This window comes from Somniosus microcephalus, chromosome 1 (assembly GCF_052327205.1).
Source record: "Somniosus microcephalus isolate GS21.2 chromosome 1, FLI_Smic_1.0, whole genome shotgun sequence".
Lineage (NCBI taxonomy): Eukaryota > Metazoa > Chordata > Chondrichthyes > Squaliformes > Somniosidae > Somniosus > Somniosus microcephalus.
In genome coordinates, this window is record NC_140987.1 from 188,425,492 (window position 1) to 188,446,694 (window position 21,203).

A 21,203-nucleotide genomic window follows, 5' to 3' on the forward strand; every position below is an offset into this window, starting at 1 on the left:
TTTAGAGCTGGCCATTCAGGCCCGCTTTGAAGGAAAAATGGTGGCTGCCTCACTTCTGCCCACTACTGGCATGTCCCGCGGTGGCTGCCATTTTGATGAGGTCGGAAGCGCTGTCGATGCCTGCATTCACTGCAGATATTTAGATTGGGCAGACCGTAACGTCAGTGAGTCTGCAACGCTCACTTGACTCCCTATTTGCCATTTTCACATTCACCACTCCACTTACCGGCCTGTGTTAATCACGACCAGCTGACCAAGCATTCAGCAGCAGGAAGGAGCCTCCAGCAGCGCTATCTAAAGGAATCATCATCAACAACTTGGAGCTGACATGTTTCTCAGTTTGACTGGCTCTGTGTAACTTTCTGCAACTCTTACAGCTTTCTAAACTTGTGTCAAATTCCTGAGGTGACAGGGAGTGTTGCTGCAAGTGGAGAACACCTTAATTTTCATTTAAAGGCTTCTGCTCACAACACTTGCTCACACTCATGGGGGGCTCTATATGCAGTCCCCCTCATCCTCGAGTATCTTCGGGAGAGGAAGCGGAAGCAGCAAAGAAGAGAAGATGCACACAGAGGGAGGAGGAGGAGGGGCAGGAGGGCTCTCAACAGGAGGCCTTACCCACCTAGGGTCTTCCAAGAGCACTTCTCTTACCTCCACTTAAACGAGGAGTAGTGTATTAGGTGGTTTCAGAACTCCTGCCACATACTGCAACCAGACCTGCAGCCTCAGAGCACAGTGAACACGGCTCTCCCAGTCGATCTTAAGGTCACCGTGGCCCTCAATTTCTTCGTCAGCGGATCCTTCCAGTCTGCAGCAGGAGATGTAGCTAACATCTCCCAGTTCGCCATCCATCGCTGCATCCGGGAGGTCACAGAGGCTTTCTATAGCAGGAGAAGGGATTATGTTGTCTTCTCTCTGAACAGAGAGAAGCAGGGGGAGCGTTATGTGGCTTTGCCAGGATAGCGGGCTTCCCCATGGTGCAGGGCATCATCAACTGCACCCACGTATGCGGGCACCGCATAACAATCCGGAGATGTTCCGTAACTGCAAAGCCTACCACTCGCTTAATGCGCAGTTGTTGTGCGACCACACTCAACGCATCATAAAGGTCAATGCCCGCTATTCTGGCAACAGTCATGATGCCTTCATCCTGCATCAGTGCAGTGTGCCAGCAATCTTCCAGCCACCACGTCAAACCCGAGGGTGGCTGCTTGGAGACAATGACTATCCGCTCTGCACCTGGCTGATGACTTCCCTCCGCAACCCCACCACTCATGCCCAGCACTCATATAATGACAGTCATGCTGCCACCAGGAACATCATTGAGCAGACCATTGGGCTGCTGAAGCAACGGTTCCACTGCCTTGACTGCTCGGGAGGAGTCCGCCAGTATTCACTGGCGCATGTGTCCCATTTCATAATGGTCTGCTGCATGCTCCACAACTTGGCCATTATAAGGGTACAGCCCTTGCCACCAGGGACTGTGGGATGGAGAGGAGGAGGAGGAGGTGGTAGAGGAAGAGGAAGAGGAGGTGGACAAGGAGGAAGGGAGGCAGCAGGCAGCAGATTCCTGTTCCGGACAGGCTGTCTGTGAATGCCTCATCAGTCTCCGATTCCAATGAATGAACCCCCCAGATCCCCGTTGCTCACCACATCCCCATCATACCGTCCCTCTATCACGGACCATCACAGCATCCTCCTGGGCACAAAGCTGAAATGAGAGCCACCATAAAACAAACATTCCAAACAAAATTAATAAATTTAGCACAATTCAATCAACATTACCTCTCTGACTACAGGTGTGGTGGTGGGGGACTGGAGGATGGCTAACGTTGTACCGTTGTTTAAAAAGGGAGAAAGGGATAGACTGAGTAATTACAAGCCAGTCAGGTGAGCAAATTATTGGAAAAAATTCTGAGGGGCAGTATTAATTGTCATTTAGAAAGGCACAGATGAATCAAGAACAGTCAGCATGGATGTATTAAGGGAAGGTTGTGTCTGATTAACTTGATTGAATTTTTTGAGGAGGGTCGATGAGGGTAGTGCATTTTATGCAGTCTACATGGATTTTAGCAAGGCTTTTGACAAAGCCCCACATGGCAGACTGGTCGGAAAAGTAAAAGCCCATGGGATCCAAGGTGAAGTGACAAGTGGATCCAAAATTGGCTCAGTAGCAGGAAGCAAAGGGTAATGGTCGATGGGTGTTTTTGTGACTGGAAGGATGTTTCTAGTGGGGTTCCGCAGGGCTCAGTTCCAGGTCCCTTGCTTTTTGTGGTATATATCAATGATTTAGACTTCAATGTAGGGGGCATGATTAAGAAGTTTGCAGATGATACAAAAATTGGCCGTGTGATTGCTAGTGCGGAAGAAAGCTGTAGACTGCAGGAAGATATCAATGTATTGGTCAGGTGGGCAGAAAAGTGGCAAATGGAATTCAATCCGGAGAAGTGTGAGGTAATGCATTTAGGGAGGACTAACAAGGCAGGGAATATACAATAAATGGTAGGATACTGAGGGGTGTAGAGGAACAGAGGGACCTTGGAGTGCATGTCCACAGATCCCTGAAGGTAGCAGGACAGGTAGATAAGGTGGTTAAGAAGGCATATGGGATACTTTCCTTTATTAACCGAGGTATAGAATATAAGAGCAGGGAGGTTATACTTGAACTGTATAAAACACTAGTTAGGCCACAGCTAGAGTACTGTGTACAGTTCTGGTAACCACATTACAGGAAAGATGTGATTGCACTAGAGAGGGTATGGAAGAGATTTACGAGGATGTTGCCAGGACTGGAGAATTTTAGCTATGAGGAAAGATTGGATAGGCTGCAGTTGTTTTCTTTGGAACTGAGGAGGTTGAGGGGAGACTTAATTGAGGTTTTAAAATAATGAGGAGCCTAGGTAGAGTGGATAGGAAGGACCTATTTCCCTTAGCAGCGAGGTCAATAACCAAGAGGCATAGATTTAAAGTAATTGGTAGAAGGAGTAGAGGGGAGTTGAGGAGAATTTTTTTCACCCAGTGGGTGGTGGGTGTCTGGAACTCACTACCTGAAAGGGTGGTAAAGGCAGAAACCCTCATCACATTTAAAAAGTACTTGGATATGAACTTGAAGTGCCGTAACCTACAGGGCTAGCAACCAAGAGCTAGAAAGTGGGATTAGGCTGGACACAGACATGATGGGCCAAATGAACTCCTTCTCTAAATGTTTATGATTCTATGATTCTATGATTACAATATGAACTAATTGCCCTTGTGCAATCCCTTAGTACCTGTCATTCGTGTCTTTTCCTACCCTAGTGTCCCTATGCAGTGCTCCCCCAGTGGCTGCAGCATGGCTGGTGGAAGGTTGCTGAGTTTCCGTGTGGGAGACTTCTGATGTCCTTGCAGGAAGACTGCGACCAGCTGTGGACCTAGAAGGCCCGGCTGTAGAATGCACCACATCGGCATGGGTGGCAGCAGTCTGGGCTAGCTGGGTGACTGGCAGCGGCAAGGGCAATGGCAGAGTTGCAGTAGGAATGCTGTCCTCCTGAGAGAGGACAGCAGGTTCCTGCTCCACAGACCGATTGCCACACCTCGGGGCATCTGTTGGAGGACAGATTACTGGACTGCTGCGACAACCTGCAACTCCCTTTTGACACTCGCAAACCCAGCCACGATGGCAGCAGTCTGATGTTGTGTGGCTGCAAGCTGAGTCTGTAGGAGAGCAGTATGCGTCTCCACTGCAGCACTGAAACATTGGGTCGCTTCCGCCTGTGCTACAATGGAAGCCCATCACATGCAGCATCATGGCTGGGTCCACAAGGTGTCTCCTGGAGTTGTCCATTATTTTCATCTTGGAAATCATGGGCTCCAAGATCTGTGCAAAGCCCCATCCAATGTTGGAGCCGGACTCCTCCATGCTCCTTGACATTGACAAGAGGCTCTCTGGCAGGCTTACCATGGCACCTAGCATTTCGGTGTGCATGCCCATCACCCTCCTTCTGAAGGCTGCCCCATCGGGGTCATCATCTGAGTCCTCTGCAGCAGAACTCGTGTACGAACTCGCCCTCCGAGGAGCTCAATCCCGAGCTACTCTTTCCCCCTGGCTTTGCTGCAGCCCACTCATGTGCGGTGCCTCACCATGTGCAGATCCCGCCTCTATCCTACCCTCTACTTTCTGCGCAGTGCCAGTTTCTGAGCTGGTGTCTGCAAGTGCTAGATGCAGTGATGGTGTGTCGTCTTCTTCTTCTCCTTCACTCTCCTCCACAGCATAAAGGACAGGCTGGCCTGCTGGCAGTTCCTGGGTATCTGAAATCAGAAAGGCACAAGGGTTGGATTGTGGTGAGGGGAGGGGGGGAAAGCAAGATATCCATGCATACACCATCAGCCGCTTGTAAGTGAGAGGAGATTGTGGGATGAGGGGGAAGTGGGATGTGAGAAGAAGGATTAGGCATGACCATACTGTCATTGTCAGCAAAGGCCTCAACTTCTCCTGTTGCCACGGCCTTAGTCACAACATGGATTCCTCCAGTTGGCTGAGGGTCTGTACAATGGCTTGGCTGCCTCCAGTCTGCTGTTGTTCCTAGCGGTTATGAGCCACCTTTGCCTGCAAAAGAAAGGGAAGTGTGTCAGTGAGTGTGGTGCAATGTGTTTGGGTGATGTGCCTGCCATAGTTGAATAACTGTCAGTGTGTGCAAGGTGTGAGATGTGGGTGTGAGTGTTACAGCAGTGGTAAGGTTGTGAGGGGGCTGTGAAGCCATGATTGTGAGGTATGAGTGGTGATAGGTAGAGATGCTTGGTAGGTGAGTGATGGGGGTGTGGTGCATTGAGCAGTGTGTGAGGCTTGTGGCGCGGATGGTGGGATATGGCATTTGCTGAAGCCTTCACTCACCTTGACCTGCCGTGTCAGATCATTAAACTTTTTTTTATTCGTTTATGAGATGTGGGTGTCACTGGCAAGGCCAGCATTTATTGCCCATCCCTAACTGCCCTTGAGAAGGTGGCAGTGAGCCAATTTCTTGAACAGCTGCAGTCTGTGTAGGGTACTCACACAGTGCTGTTAGGGAGGGAGTTCCAGGATTTTGACCCAGCGACGATGAAGGATCGGCGATACACTTCTAAGTCAGGATGGTGTGTGACTTGGAGGGGAACTTGGAGGTGGTGGTGTTCCCATGCACCTGCTGCCCTTGTCCTTCTAGGTGGAAGAGGTCGCGGGTTTGGGAGGTGCTGCCGAAGAAGCCTTGGCAAGTTGCTGCAGTGCATCTTGTAGATGGTACACACTGCAGCCATGGTATGCCGATGGTGGAGGGAGTGAATGTTTAAGGTGGTGGATGGGGTGCCAATCAAACAGGCTGCTTAGTCCTGGAAGGTGTTGAGCTTCTGTAGTGTTGTTGGAGCTGCACTCATCCGGACAAGTGAAGAGTATTCCATCACACTCCTTACTTGTGCCATGTAGATGGTGGAAAGGCTTTGGGGAGTCAGGAGGTGAAACATCGCTGCAGAATACCTAGCCTCTGACTTGCTCTTGTTGCCACAGTATTTATGTGGCTGGTCCAGTAATGTATCTGGTCAATGGTGACCCCCCAGGATGTTGATGGTGGGGGATTCAGCGATGGTAATGCCATTGAATGTCAAGAGGCGGTGGTTAGACTCTCGCTTGTTGGAGATAGTCATTGCCTGGCACTTCTGTGGCGCGAATGTTACCTGCCACTTATCAGCCCAAGCCTGAACATCATTCAGGTCTTGTTGCATGCGGGCATGGACTGCTTCATTATCTGAGGAGTTGTGAATGGCACTGAACACTGTGCAGTCATCAGTGAACATCCCTATTTCTGACCTTATGTTGGAGGGAAGGTCATTGATGAAGCAGCTGAAGATGGTTGGGCCTAGGACACTACCCTGAGGAACTCCTGCAGCGATGTCCTGGGGCTGTGATCATTGACCTTCAATCACCACAACCATCTTCCTTTGTGCTAGGTATGACTCCAGCCAGTGGAGAGTTTCCCCCCCCCCCGATTCCCATTGACTTCAGTTTTACTAGGGCTCCTTGATGCCACACTCGGTCAAATGCTGCCTTGATACCAAGGGCAGTCACTCTCACTTCTTCTCTGGAATTCAGCTCCTTTGTCCATGTTTGGACCAAGGCTGTAATGAGGTCGGGAGCCGAGTGGTCTTGGCAGAATCCAAACTGGGCAGCAGTGAGCAGGTTATTGGTGAGTAGGTGCCGCTTGATATCACTGTCGATGACACCTTCCATCACTTTGCTGATGATTGAGAGTAGACTGATGGGGCGCTAATTGGACGGATTGAATTTGTTCTGCTTTTTGTAGACAGGACATACCTGGGCAGTTTTCCACATTGTCGGATAGATGCCAGTGTTGTAGCTGTACTGGAACAGCTTGGCTAGAGGCGCGGCTAGTTCTGGAACACAAGTCTTCAGCACGATAGCCGGGGTGTTGTCGGGGCCCATAGCTTTTGCTGTATCTAATGCACTCAGCCATTTCTTGATATCACGTGGAGTGAATCAATTTGGCTGAAGACTGGCTTTTGTGATGGTGGGGACATCAGGAGGAGGCCGATATAGATCATCCACTCGGCACTTCTGGCTGAAGATGGTTGCAAATGCTTCAGCCTTGTCATCTTTTGCACTCACGTGCTGGGCTCCACCATCATTGAGGATGGGGATATTCATGGAGCCTCCTCCTCCCGTTAGTTGTTTCATGGTCCACCACCATACACGACTGGATGTGGCAGGGCTGCAGAGCTTTGATCTGATCTGTTGATTGTGAGATCGCTTAGCCCTGTCTATAGCATGCTGCTTCCGCTTTTGAGCATGCATCTAGTCCTATGTTGCAGCTTCCCCAGGTTGGCATCTCATCTTTAGCTGCGTGTGGTGCTGCTCCTGGCATGCTCTTCTACACTCCTTATTGAACCAGGGTTGGTCCCCTGGCTTGATGGTAATGGTCGAGTGAGGGATATGCCGGGCCATGAGGTTACAGATTGTGGTGGAATATAATTCTGCTGCTGCTGATGGCTAGATCTGTTCTGAATCTATCCCATTTAGCACAGTGGTAGTGCCACAGAACACGATGGAGGGTGTCCTCAGTGTGAAGACGGGACTTTGTCTCCACAATGACTGTGCGGTGGTCACTGCTACCAATACTGTCATGGACAGATGCATCTGCGACAGGTAGATTGGTGAGGACTAGGTCAAGTAGGTTTTTCCCTCGTGTTGCTTCTCTCACCATCTGTCGCAGGCCCAGACTGCGACATTGGATCCATGTCCTTGGCATAACAGTGGTGGCCGTGACGTAGGTAGCTATCTCCTGCCAGAGCCTTCTACTGGTAGACTTGGAAGGCTTCCTGCCACCATGCGGGAACAGTACATCCTGCCTTCCTTCAACTGCCACTACCAAGGCCTTGAGTAGAGCATCCAAAAACCTTCTTGCTTTCTCTCTGGGTTGCTGTGCCATGGCTTAAGGCTGACTGACAATGAGGTGCTGCTGCAACAAAGCACCTTCCCTTTAAGTAGTGCAGAGAGCCTAGGTCAAACATTACTGGCCATTAGACTGCTCCAGATATTGGCCCCCTCGTTGAGCACTAAGCCAATCAGCAGCACGTTTAGCACTGAGATCAGCATTCCAATCACTACAATGAGTAGGCAACACAAATTTTGTGTGCTGCTTGGACAACTTTCAACGGGTGCAGGGAAATAGCGCTGGCCCTTGGCACCACCCATTTTCGGGCCTTATCCAATTTCTAGGCCCTAGTTTGGTGACTTGCCACCATTGTATGTTAAAGTCTCCACCCAAAAATTCTATACAGTAATTTTATTTAAGTCTTCATTAGGATTTTGAAAAAGAAAGATGGGCTTTCTTTTTAACTTACAAGCCAGATTTCTTAGGGTGGAAATTTGGGTGGAAAACGGGTGCAACAAGGGCCAATTTCAGGAACCAACATTCCATGCTAAGGGATGCCTGAAAGACATCCTACCTGATAATGGATTAGGCTATTTTTCAGACGTCCTGAGGAAGAGAGTGTTTGAAGACCAGGACCTCAAACCCGGCACTAAGCTCATGGTCTACAGAGCAGCAGTGATACCCGCCCTGCTGTATGCCTCAGAGTCATGGACCATGTACAGCAGGCACCTCAAAGCACTGGAGAGGTACCACCAACGCTGCCTCCGCAAGATCCTGCAAATCCATTAGCAGGATAGGTGCACCAACGTCAGTGTTCTTGCTCAGGCCAACATCCCTAGCATCGAAGCTTTGACCACGCTCGATCAGCTCCGATGGACGGGTCACATTGTTCGCATGCCCGATACGAGACTCCCAAAACAAGCGCTCTATTTGGAGCTGCGGCACGGCAAGAGAGCCCCAGGTGGCAGAGGAAGCGCTTCAAGGACACCCTCAAAGCCTCCTTGAAAAAGTGTAACATCCCCATCGACACCTGGGAATCCCTGGCCCAAGACCGCACAAAGTGGAGGAGAAGCATCCGGGAAGGCGCCGAACACCTCGAGTCTCTTCGCCGGGAGCAAGCGGAAGCCAAGCGCAGGCAGCGCAAGGATCGCATGTCAACCCAAGCACCCCACCCACCCGCCCCTTCAACCACCGTCTGCCCCACCTGTGACAGAGACTGTAGGTCCCGCATTGGACTCATCAGTCACCTGCGAACTCATTTTTAATGTGGAAGCAAGTCATCCTCGGTTCCGAGGGACTGCCTAAGAAGAAGAATGGCGGCAAATTCCTTCTGTCGATAATTTCACAAAAAAAAGCTGTCATGACCACAAAATAGGTTTTCTCATTCTGTACTCACACTGACATTGTTTCCTAAAATTATTGACAAGACAAACTTCACCCCAATATCCTAACCTCCGGAAAGCACCTCCTACTGGACCAACTCCCACACTAGCTATCCTTTTGTTTTTTTCTGAGCAGAACTGCATTAAAACAATGGAATATTATGCAAACACATTAATTAGTGTATTAACAAAATACATTATTAAATCCTTAATTGACAAATAATGGGCAGCTTTGTGCTCGGGAACTAAACCTAGTAAGAACGAGTTTGAGACTGGCTGACACATTTCACTCGGGCCGAAACAGCCAGTTGTAAAAGGAGAGATTTATCCACTCGGTATGGATTGGATTTACAGCCAACTTCCAGAAATAGGTCATGTTCTGACCTACTGTGCCACCTATTCCCATGGCTGACCCTCATTCTGAGACGACCATTCAATTTTAATGATGGAATATCATTAGTGACAGAATCTTTGATGATATAAATAAGACAAGTTTTCCTGGAGTATATGACAATCAACAGAATCATTTGCCCATTTTCCATATTCCCATCACATAAGCTGAATACAGGCACTCGCCTTCCCTTAACATCTCTTACCTGGCTCTCTAAGTCTAGGCGGTGGTATTATCTGGGGTCTGCTACTCCGTTTCTTTTTCTTCTGAGAGGTCTTCTGCTTTAAACACTGGATGATAAAGTATTCCAACTGCAAAATTGCGCACAGAATAAACACAAGAATCAGAATCACAAAGATCCAGACAGCTGGAGAATAAAGCTCAAATATAAGTGGAAAATAGTCGGTACATGATGCAGATGTAGTTTTCTCAGACAGTATGAGGACTGCATATGTTGCATAACTGTTAAGTTTATCCTGTTGTTTCCCAGCACCAAAAAACAAGAGTACTTTGCTATTGCTCTTCATATTTGGGGATTTTAGATTCAGAATTCAGCACTTCACTGTCCTCTCATGCAAAGTCAATGGGAAAAGTCTTCCAATGCCAAACCATTATTTAAAGCTAAATATGGTAGTTTCCTCAAATTTAATGAATTTTCTGCACTTTAAAAATTCATCTCTCTTCTAGGAAATGACTTCAACATCAAAGCAGTCATCCTTGGGTAGAGTAGGAAATGTGTACTGTGACCATCGCAAATCGGCAGCTTGTTTTACACCTTGCTCGATTTTCTTTTCCAATTAAGTCATGGAAAAGAAAATTGGGCAGAGTGTAAACGGGCTGTCGATTTGTTATCGCCCATTTGGTAACACGATGCTGCCTTCAAAAGTTCAATGTCCCATGTCTGTATTAGCTGAAATTCTTCAGGTATAGAGTGATGTTACAACCTTATATTCAAGAAGCAGGAATGGTGGCATGGTGTATGCATCAGTGTTTGTTGGAGAATCATTTAAGTTTTTTAAAATTCATTCATGGGATGTGGGCATTGCCCATCCCTAATTGCCCCTGAGAAGGTGGTGGTGAACCGCCTTCTTAAACCGCTGCATGTGGTGAAGATACTCCCACAGTGCTGTTAGGGAGGGAGTTCTGGGATTTTTCCCAGCAACAATGAAGGAACGGCGATATACTTCCAAGTCATGATGGTGTGTGACTTGGAGGTGGTGTTCCTATGCACCTGCTGCCCTTGTCCCTCTAGGTGGTAGAGGTCGTGGGTTTGGGAAGAGCTGGTGAGGAAGCCTAGGCGAGTTGCTGCAGTATGTGGAATATTACTTTAAAATAAGCCTGAAAAGCACAGAATGGATCTGGCTGAGAATGGGATTAAAGTAGTAAAGTAAATTGACTGAATTGTCAGCCCACTAACAGTTCATACAAAAAACAGGATTAGTCAGATACTAACTTGATTGAACGTAATTAAAGGTCAGACCAATGCCTGAGTTCTTACAGATGTTGAACTGGATTTCATGAGTTAGAAACCATGCAGTTTGCCCCTGTACTTCTACAGGAGGATGGTTTTCAGTCCTAAATAGGGCCATTCTCCTTTGGTATACCTCTTCCAGCAGGATGTCTTCAGCATCAAAGGTAGCACTGTTGCCGTCATGTCTCCAGTGCGCCATTGTGATCAATTACGCCACATTTCTATCCTCATCACAGCTTCCCCTTTAATGGCAAGCTGCAGCCGTTTTTTGTTTAAACGCATTCTTGAGATATGGGCGTCGCTAGCAATTGCCCATCCCTAGCTGCCCTTGAGGTGGCGGTGGTGGGCCTTCTTCTTGAACCGCTGCAGTCTGTGTGGTGAAGATACTTCCACAATGCTATTGAGTAGGGAGTTCCATGATTTTGACCCAGCAATGATGAAGGAACGGCAATATATGCCCAATTCAGGATGATGTGTGACTTGCAGGTTATGGTGTTCATATGCATCTGCTGCCCTTGACCTTCTAGGTGGTAGAGGTCATGGGTTTGGGTGGTGCTACCAAATAAGTTTTGTCAAGTTGCTGCAGTGCATCCTGTAGATAGTACACACTGCAGTCACAATATGCCGGTGGTGGAGGAGGCAGATGTTTAGGTAAGTAAATGAAGTGACGAACAAGTGAACTGCTTTGTCCTAGATGGTGTCAAGCTTCTTGAGTCTTGTGGCAGTTGCACCCATCCAGGAAAGTGGACAATTTTCCATCACACCCCTGACCTGTGCCTTGTGAGAGGTTTTAGGGAGTCAGGAAGTGAGCCATCGCCGCAGAGCCCCCAGTGTCTCACCTGCTCTAGCAGCCACGGCATGTATGTGGCTGGTCCAGTTAGTTTCTGGTCAATGGTAACCCCCAGGATGTTGATGGTAGGGGACTCGGTGATGGTAATGCCTTTGAATATCAAGGGGAGATGGTTAGAGTCTCTCTTGTTAGAGATGGTCATTGCATGGTACTTGATGTTACTGGCCACTTTTCAGCTCAAGTCTTGTTGATGTCCAGGTCTTGCTGCATGTGGGCATGGACTGCTTAATTATCTGAGGAATTGCAAATGGAGCTGAACACTGTGCAATAAGAACATAAGAATTAGGAGCAGGAGTAGGCCATACGGCCTGTTGAGCCTGCTCCGCCATTCAATAAGATCATGACTGATCTTCGACCTCAACTCCACTTTCCTGCCCTATCCCCATATCCCTTGATTCCCCTAGAGTCCAAAAATCTATCTATCTCAGCCTTGAATATACTCAACGACTGAGCATCCACAGCTCTTTGGGGCAGAGAATTCCAAAGATTTGAGTGAAGAAATTCCTCCTCATCTCAGTCTTAAATGGCCAACCCCTTATCCTGAGACTATGACCCCTAGTTCTAGATTCTGCAACCAGGGGAAACATCTCTCAGCATCTACCCTGTCAATCCCCCTCAGAATCTTATATGTTTCAATGAGATCATCTCTCATTCTTCTAAACTCCAGAGGGTTTAGGCCTAACCTACTCAATCTCTCCTCATAGGACAATCATCAGTGAACATCCCCACTTCTGAGGGAAGCTCATTGATGAAGCAGCTGAAAATAGTTGGGCTAGGAGACTAGCCTGAAGGACTCTTGCAGCAATGTTCTGGAGCTAAGATGATTGGCCTCCAACAACCACAACCATCTTCCTTTATGCCAGGTATGACTCCAGGTGTTGGAGAGTTTTCCCTCTGATCCCTATTGACTTCTGTTTTACTAGGGCTCCTTGGTACCACACTTGGTCAAATGCTACCTTGATGTCAAGGTGGTCACTGTCACCTCAACGCTGGAATTCAGTTCTAGGTTCATGTTTGGGCCAAGATTGTAATGAGGTCTTGAGCCGAGTGGTCCGAGCGGAACCCAAACTGAGCATTGGTGATGAGCAGGTTATTGGTGAGTAAGTGTTGTTTGATAGCACTGTTGACAACTCCATCCATCATTTTGTTGATGATTGAGAGTAGACTGATGTGGTGGTAATTGGCCGGATTGGATTTGTCTTGTATTTTGTGGACAGGAAATACCTGCGCAATTTTCCACATTGCCAGGTATACTGGAACAGTTTGGCTACGGCCATGGCTAGTTCTGGAACACAACTCTTCAGCACTGCAGCAACTCCTTCTCTATGTAAAACAGCTCCTTTTGCCTGAGGTAGATCAACATTTTTAAGGACAAACTGTAATGGGCCAGAAATCTGGGTCCCCACGGGTGAGTATTTGCTGGGTACTCATGCGTAAGGCCAACGAAAGTGCCGGTTTCGTGCATGCACTGCACATGCGCGGGAAACCAGAATTTCCGTTCCCTTGAAAGAAGGGGTTCACAGGTCGAACGCATGCGCCGGAGAGGCAGCGCGTACGCCTGGAACTTCCGGTTCTTTTACAGGTTTCTCCGGGAGGATAAGTCTCCAGCAGCTACACTTTTAAAAAGCAGTCACAAGGCCTGCTTTTAACAAGGTAAGCGGTGAATTAAGTAAAGTTAAAACATTTTTTCCACAGGTTTATTATTTTTAAATACTTTAAAGAAAGGTAAGTTTATTTTTAGCCCCGTTAAAAACTAATTATTTTTTCCAAAAATTTTAATTATTGTTTAAAATAGTTATTTTATGTAATTTATAGTTATTTTAAAAATGTGATGTTTTAAAAAAAATTATTTGAAGTTTTAGTTAGGTTTTGGGGCCGATTTCTATTAATAGATTTGACATGTCTTCCTGACATTTTAAAATTGCATTGGTTCTTCTGGCGACCTGCTATGGTGTACCCTGTACATGATACAGTTTCAGTTTACTGGGTATTATATCATTCTAACCTCAAAGATGTTGATATACCTCAGGTAAAAGGTGCTGTTTTACATAGAGAAGAAGTTGTTATAATGGGCTGCAGCTTTATGCAGCTGCTATTTATGCTGGGAAAGGAAATGAATGCAGGAAAGTTGAGGGAGGATATGACCTTGACTGCCACTGACAGTGCCAACTCTACTGTGAAGGTTGGCTGCATGTCTCAATGCAGCAGATTGAACACCTCTGCAATGGTCACCCTGCTGACCCGATGCTAGAAAAAACATTTCCCTTTGGTCAATGGCAAGTATCCGTGACAGTGGCCTGCAGATATAGTTGGTGCACAAATGCTGGGTGCAGGCAATTTGGCTCTGATTTTCCTGGCATTCCTCCCTTGATCTTCTTTGTCCTTCTCATGTTTGATCTGTTTGTCTTATTTCATTCTCTTTGTATATTAGAGGTGAACTTGAAAAGATTTCACATCTTTCCAGTTGCTATGCTTATATATCAGAATTACAAGTAATTCACTGTAATCTAATTTTAACAATCTACAACTGAGAGGAGCTATCCGATTTTAAATTGCAGTAATCAAATTGGGTGATGTGGCTAAATTAAAAAAAATCCAAGTCAGATCATTTATATTCTGATGACAGACACAGCAGGATACTTTGCTTGTTCTGTATATTCTGCAGATACAGACCATGTTAACAGTATTGAAAGAAAATACTTAGCATCTTCATACTTTTCTGCTGATTTCAGCAACTGCGGGTAGTTTACACACATAAAAATGTGTCTGATTACATTTTTATAGTCTGCATTTAATTTCTCTGTCAATTTAGTAATTATGATTTCCTAGTGTTGGGTGGGTAGGATTTATAGGAGCTGCAGTATCACCCAGTTTGCTGCCCACAGCTGTATCAAACGACTGTATCAAACCATTTGTTTTCCTGACATGTCTGATGAAGTTCCCTTCACTCTCTTCATAACAGGTTTTTCTTTCCAAGTTTGCATTTAGATTCACAACACCAGATTTATTTCTGCGGGGAGTGCAGAGCAGTGGGGCTTCTGACTGAATGAGAATTCTAAAAATAAATGGGGGGGGAAAGTTCATCCCATATTTACTGTAATTATTAAAGCTGTCTCAACTCCCAAGAAACTGGTTTGTGTTTGTATTCACAAGCAGGAGTGTGATGGAATACTCTCCACTTGCCTGGATGAGTGCAGCTCCAACAACACTCAAGAAGCTCGACACCATACAGGACAAAGCAGCCCGCTTGATTGGCACCCCATCCACCACCTTAAACATTCACTCCCTCCACCACCGGCGTACCGCGTTGCAGTGTGTACCATCTACAAGATGCACTGCAGCAACTTGCCAAGGCCTCTTCGGCAGCACCTCCCAAACCCGCGACCTCTTCCACCTAGAAGGACAAGGGCAGCAGGCGCATGGGAACACCACCACCTCCAAGTTCCCCTCCAAATCACACACCATCCTGACTTAGCAGTATATCGCCATTCCTTCATCGTCGCTGGGTCAAAATCCTGGAACTCCCTCCCTAACAGCACTGTGGGAGTACCTTCACCACAAGGACTGCAGTGGTTCAAGAAGGTGGCTCACCACCACCTTCTCAAGGGCAATCAGGGAAATGCAATAAATGCTGACCTTGCCAGCGATGCCCACATCCTATAATCGAATAAAAAAAAGCTCAGACATATTTATGACTTCAGTAGCACTTTAATTTGGAAAACAAAATATGCGTTTGAGATGGGGCAGCATTTTCTGCTATCGGTATGTCAATTTAGTGGCAAACTGAGGTGGGTGGGCTCAATGCTGGACCTGGGACCTGCTCTCTGGGTCTCTACCCATTTTTGTATGTAATTGATTTTCCACCAGAAGTGCATGCTTATTTTCCAGTACAAGTATTTAAATGAAGGCATTTTCTGTAATTACGGCTTCATTTTCACGTGACGTAAAGGATGCCTGTATAAAACAGGTGAGTCCCTTGCCAAGCTGCGAAGGTCAAGGTGGAAACGCCTTCAATGTGTCATAACCTTGACATGTTGTAAGTACTGGCAAATCCCTGCATGTTAACTATGGGCGTGATTTTCCCATTGGAGGCAGGTTGGAAGCGGGTTTCAGTTTGGGTGGGTTCCAAACTCGCCTCCACTGTCAGGTGGGAAAAATTTACGATTTTCCCCTAATTGGCCAGTTAATTTCAGAGGTGTGGGTTCCCCTGGGCCAATTAGTCTTTTGGGACTGAAACTCACCTCTGCTGATGTCACTTATCCAGCATAATTTAAAGGCTGCTTGCTGCCTTGGCTCATTCCACTGGTTTTTGGTCGATGGTGCACCACCTCCAAACTTTTATCTCCTTCAAGAATGGCCAGCTCCAGGGCAAGGGCCTCTCCCAGGTTCTCAGATGAGGCACCGGGTATGCTGGTTGAGGGGGCGAGAGCTAGCAGGGAGGTGCTCTTCCCCTCATCTGGGAGGAAGAGGCCTCCCAAAGAAACCAAGGCTGTGTGGGTCCAGCTGGCAAGGGATATAACCTCCAGACCTGTATGCAGATTGGGTGATTGTTTCTGTTTATTGATGAAATGCCATCCCTGTGTGAATGTATTAAAATTAGGTGATGGCAAACTGTTGGCGTGATGGCATCTGTTATTTCGGCGTAGGCAGCTCCACATTGCGGGCTCCGCAACGCTTGCGTGGTCAGGTTGGTGGCCAGAGTGAAAGGAGGCTAGAGAGTCATGTCCATTGTCTATCATGTGTTAAGAAGGAGCTAAGGACATGTGCCACAATGGGCAACCTATGCAAATCTGGCCAGGATGAGTGCATCCCTTACATCACTGCCAGCAATGTGCTCGTGTGCTGCCGCTGCTGCTGGTAGACACGCCGCTGCTCGGTCCTCCTCCTCCTCCTCCAACTCCTCCTCCTCCTCATCTGAGGAGGCTATGAACTGAGCCACTTAGTCATCAGGAAGCTGCAAGCTGCAGGGCTCCATCTGATCTGTCAAGGCATCGGAATCGCATCTTCAGCAAGCCAATGGTTTGCTCGATGATAGACCTGGTTGAAATGTGGCTGGCGTTGTAGCACTACTCAGCCTCATTAGCTGGCCTCCTGATCGGCATCATTAGCCACTTCTTCAGGGGGTAGCCCTTGTCACCAAGGAGCCATCCGTTAAGTTGGTTTGGTGGATTGAAGAGCGGAGAAACACTAGAGTTCTGCAGGATGAATGAGTCATGGCAACTACCACAGAACTTGACGCAAACATGCAAAATCTCCTTCTTGTAATTACACACCAGCTGCATGTTGAGGGAGTCGAAGCCCTTGCGTTTGACAAAGATAGCTGGGTTGTGATGGGGTGCCCTAAGGGCCACATGTGTGCAGTCTATGACGCCCTGCACCATTGGCAAGCCGGCCATATTTACAAAGCCAACTGAATGCGCGGTTACACTTGCTTGATCCCTTGAGAAGTGGATGTAATTGTACGCCTTTGCGAAAAGGGCATCGGTAACCTGCGTGATGCAACTGTGGGCGGCCGACTGGGAGATGCCGCTGATGTCTGCTGATGATCACTGGAAGGAGCCTGCGGCAAAAAAGTTGAGTGTGGTGGTGACTTTAACAGCCACTGGTAAGGGGTGTCCACCCGCTCCTCTGGGCTCCAGGTGTTGGTGCAGCAGTGCGCAGATGTCTCCGACAACCTCTCGCGAAAGTCTCAGCCTCCTTTGGCACTGCTGCTCAGTCATGTTGAGGTAGCTCATCCTCTGTCTGTAAACCCTGAGAGGGGGTTATCTCCTGCGGCGACGTGCTTCCATGCACTGGCACCTTCTGCCCTGTGCAGCATCAGGTGGGTGAGCAGGAGGTTGGTGCTCCTGCTGCTGTTGCTGCTGAGCTGCCTGGTTCTGCTGCTGCCATGGCTGCTCCTCATCCGAATCTGAGGTCCACGATGAAAGGAAATAAATGGTTCTCATGCTGCTTGCAGATGCCTCCGTTGGGGAAGTGCTCAGTCCAAGCGGGGTGAGGGTTTTCCAAGGAGGTCCCACAGTTGAGCGATAGAAGCTACAGCACCTCCGACTTCGGCAGGCCTGCTAAAAGTGCTGAAAGACCTGTGGAACAAAAGTTCTGCCAGCTGCAACTGCTCCTTGATGAAAGCTCCGTTTTAATGGTGGCGCTGTAGCTGTGAGGAGGCCACCCACTTGTCAACCCGCCAGGATTAGCTGGCGTGGTTTAGGAGGGTTGTGCAACACGCACAAAATGTGGCAAAATAACAAAGGCCTGTCAAAATAGGATTATAGAGGCACTTAACGACTATTTAAGGGTCTTAACTACCTCTCCCAACTGATGGAGGCGGGACCGAATCGCACCCATCAAACCCGCCTCCGGCAAAATTGCGCGGAAGCGGGTTGGAGGCGGGTTCCGAACCCGCCTTCACTTTTTGCAATTTTGCCAACTGTCCCGCCTCCAAACCCGCCTCCTCGGGGCTGGGAAAATTACCCCCTATTTCTTTCAGGTTTTTTTGTTGGTATTTTCTGCCTGCTAAACATCAACATTAGAGGTCCTCAGTTTCTTAACTTCCAAATTCACAGACCCTTACACATTCAACCCTGGACGCATAACATTGCTTTTGAAATATCTGTTTTAGGGAGCAGGAGGAGGAGGAAGAGCAAAGGGAATACAAGTGGGTCAGGCTGCACAGGAGGTGTCTCACAACGACCCGGGTGTATCTACACACTAGAATTTACAGACCCCGCTGTTCCTACCTGCATCTCACCCGGAAACTGTGCATGAGGAGGCATCGGCCTCGATTTTAATGGAGGAGGCGGGTTGAGGGCGGGCCCGCTGCTCGCCGGCTTTCCAACTCGTTCCCGGCTGCCGTCTCCCATCAGTTACTATTTTGGGTTGATTAGCCTCGTTATGGCTGACGTGCGGGTCCCTCCAGGCAATTGCTTGGAGGCTGTCAGTTTCTCACGTCTGATGACGTGTTGTTTGAATGAAAATTTAAAGGGGCCATGTCCCCTTTGGAAAAAATGTTAATGGGATGGATTGGTATTATATAGAAAGGGGAGTTGACAGCGTCTGTTCTGAACAAAATTTAATGAATGAAATTGCTGGTCATATTATTCCAGAAAGATATTTATGATTATTTTATATATTTATTATCTGACTATAAAATGAAAAAAATGCCAGATTTGTTCCAATCATTGGCTTAGTAATATTAATGCTTTTTTCTCTTAAAGGTGCTGGCTGCTGCAGGAACAGCAGCCCCAAAAACTAAGACTACACCCAGGTTCAATGAGGGCTCCCTCCTTGATCTTGTTGAAGGAGTTAGAGGGCGTCAGGAGCTCTTCTTCCCTGGAAACGGAAGGAGGAGGCCTCCTCAGCAAACCAAGGCAGCTTGGCTGCAAATTACTGAGGAGGTGAGCTCGAGGTCTATGTACAGACACACATGGGTTCAGTGTGGAAAAAGGTTTAATGATCTGCTGAGGTCACCGAAAGTGTGGCCTCTGTGTTCTGGGAAATGGAAGTTCAAGAGTGAGAGCTCAGGGCGAATTCCATGTAGAATGTTGGTGGTGACACTGAGCGCAAACCACCATTTATTGATCAGATAATGCCTGGAGTTTTGAGAATGTCGGACTTATATTCATCTCCATGTGCCAGCCACCTGTGGTTGAAGCGTAAGCTTACGCGAATCTGGCATGGCTGAGTGCATCCCTTGCCTGACGGCCATCAATGTGGTCGCCTGCTGCTGGATTGGCCACATCCGGCCCCGCAAGACGTCACTCCCCGTCCTCCTCCTCATCCTCTTCTTTGTCCTCTTCCTCGCCCTCTTCATCTTCCTCCAAGGAGGCTGTGTGCTGAGCCACTTGTTAATCCAGCAGCACTAAGCCGCGCTGCTCTTCCTCCGAACCTGACGACCAGGATGAGAGGATGTAAATGGTTCCCATCCCGTTGTTATAGATTTCAGTTGAGGCAAGAAGCTTGCAAGCGCACACTCAAAGTGGCCTGAAATTATTCCAATCAGTTCAAACAGCAGATGTGTGTCAGCTTGACCAGTCACAAGGTCAGTAGATTCGCAAAATCTTATCCCAAACCTCCAACAACAAAGTTGTTGCATTTGAATGCCAGCCATGTTACAGGAGCGCTTTTAAAGTTCTGCACCAATAATGATTACAGATCATGTCCTCCACCAACTCGTCTCCTTGCAGCTGGACTGTTTCTGACAAGATGGGAAACAGGAGCCAGAGGCACAAAAATAGGAAACCTCTATCAAAATAGGATTATCAAAGCAGTTAACAAGCTCTTAACTGCCTTAACTACCTGTCCCACCGGTTGGAATCGGGTCAGTTTGGGAGCAGCTAAACAGGCTCTCATGAAAATCGCGTGGGGGTGGGATGGAGGCGGGTTGGGTGTCTGAAGCCATTTTTTCCGATTTTACCAGCTGATACGCCTCTAAATCTGCCTCCTCAGGGCTGTTAAAATCGAGCCCTTCGTTTCATAAGGGAAGCCAGTACATCCACTACTAATGGCTGTAAAGGTAATCACTACATTCTTGAACATTTATGCAGCAGGCAAATTCCAGCTACTTTCTGGGATATTTCTAACATTTTAGGTCAGCTGACCACAGATGCATCAGCCAGGTCTCTGCTGCTTTGTTTGCCAGAGTAAGCCAGTTCAGCAGTTTTCTTAAGGAGTCCTGGCTTCAGCATGAGAATGCCATGTAATTTTATCAAGTAGTAGGCCACAGATGGCACCCACATGGCCATTCATACTACCCTCATCAGTCCTATCACTTAAATCAACAGGAAAGGCTACCACTCCTTCAATGCCCAGCTTGTCTATGTATGCACCATGCATGTCAATAGTCAGTTTCTTGGCATCCTCCACAATTCCTTTATATTAAGGCAGTCTATGGTAGTCCCCATTTTCAAGTTGAAAAGCAAGTGTCCGGCTGAATCCTGCGAGATAAAGGATAATCTTTGTACCCTTGGCTGATAACATCTACACAGCAAGGACCACATTCTGCCACAATGATTACAATTCAACACAGAATTGGAACGTTGAAGCCATGCCTCAAGGTACCTGGATCGGTCTGATCAGCTCTGCAGTACAGTCCAACATGACTTTCAAGGATTGTCATAGTGTGCGGAATACTACACAAATTCACAGGACTCATCATGCAGACCACAAAGGAAGAAGCCAAATAAAAAGATATCCGGGGATGAAGACAACCAACAGCAGCAGTAAGATCAAATGTGCAAAACCAAATACCAGCGACTGGTGATATTCAGAACCAGCTGATTCGAGGCACCTTCTCCTGTAAACCACACCTTCTCTCGGCATTAACAATCCTGTTAACATTGCCTCCTGCCTATTTCTGAGACTTGAGCATACTCAATCTTCTGTATTTCTAACAAACCACTCAACCCCCTTTCATTAGACATCATGTGAGTCACTTCCAAGCTGTGACAAAAATATTGCAAGCAAATACAGGAACTGCACCAATTCGCAAACATTTATTTTGTACTCTTACCAGCAGTGCCAATGTTTACACTTCATCATTGAGGGTATTTTCACCTTCACCACATGGGTGGTAATCTGGGGAAGGGGAATTGGCTGGACAACATGATTGACTAGTTAGGAGGTGACAGCAAGATTTTGTTAAGCACCTTCCTGCCATACTATAGGTACTGGGAACTGGCTCTGCCACGCCATTAATCTGCAGGGAGGCAAACTGAAT

The 21,203-nt window shown here is 47.5% G+C and overlaps 1 protein-coding gene and 1 pseudogene across 3 annotated transcripts in view; both read right to left on the reverse strand.

Annotated features, from left to right (window-relative positions):
- The window catches only part of rhobtb3 (Rho related BTB domain containing 3), a 171,465-nt gene that overhangs the window by 68,388 nt on the left and 81,874 nt on the right, over positions 1-21,203 (reverse strand). For all 3 annotated transcript variants that reach the window (XM_085988523.1, XM_085988531.1, XM_085988515.1), the window contains exon 5: positions 9,376-9,481. In XM_085988523.1, the coding sequence (XP_085844649.1) occupies positions 9,376-9,481 (106 nt within the window). The remainder of the gene's footprint in view (positions 1-9,375; positions 9,482-21,203) is intronic.
- Positions 50-5,954, reverse strand: LOC147124515 (uncharacterized; annotated as a pseudogene).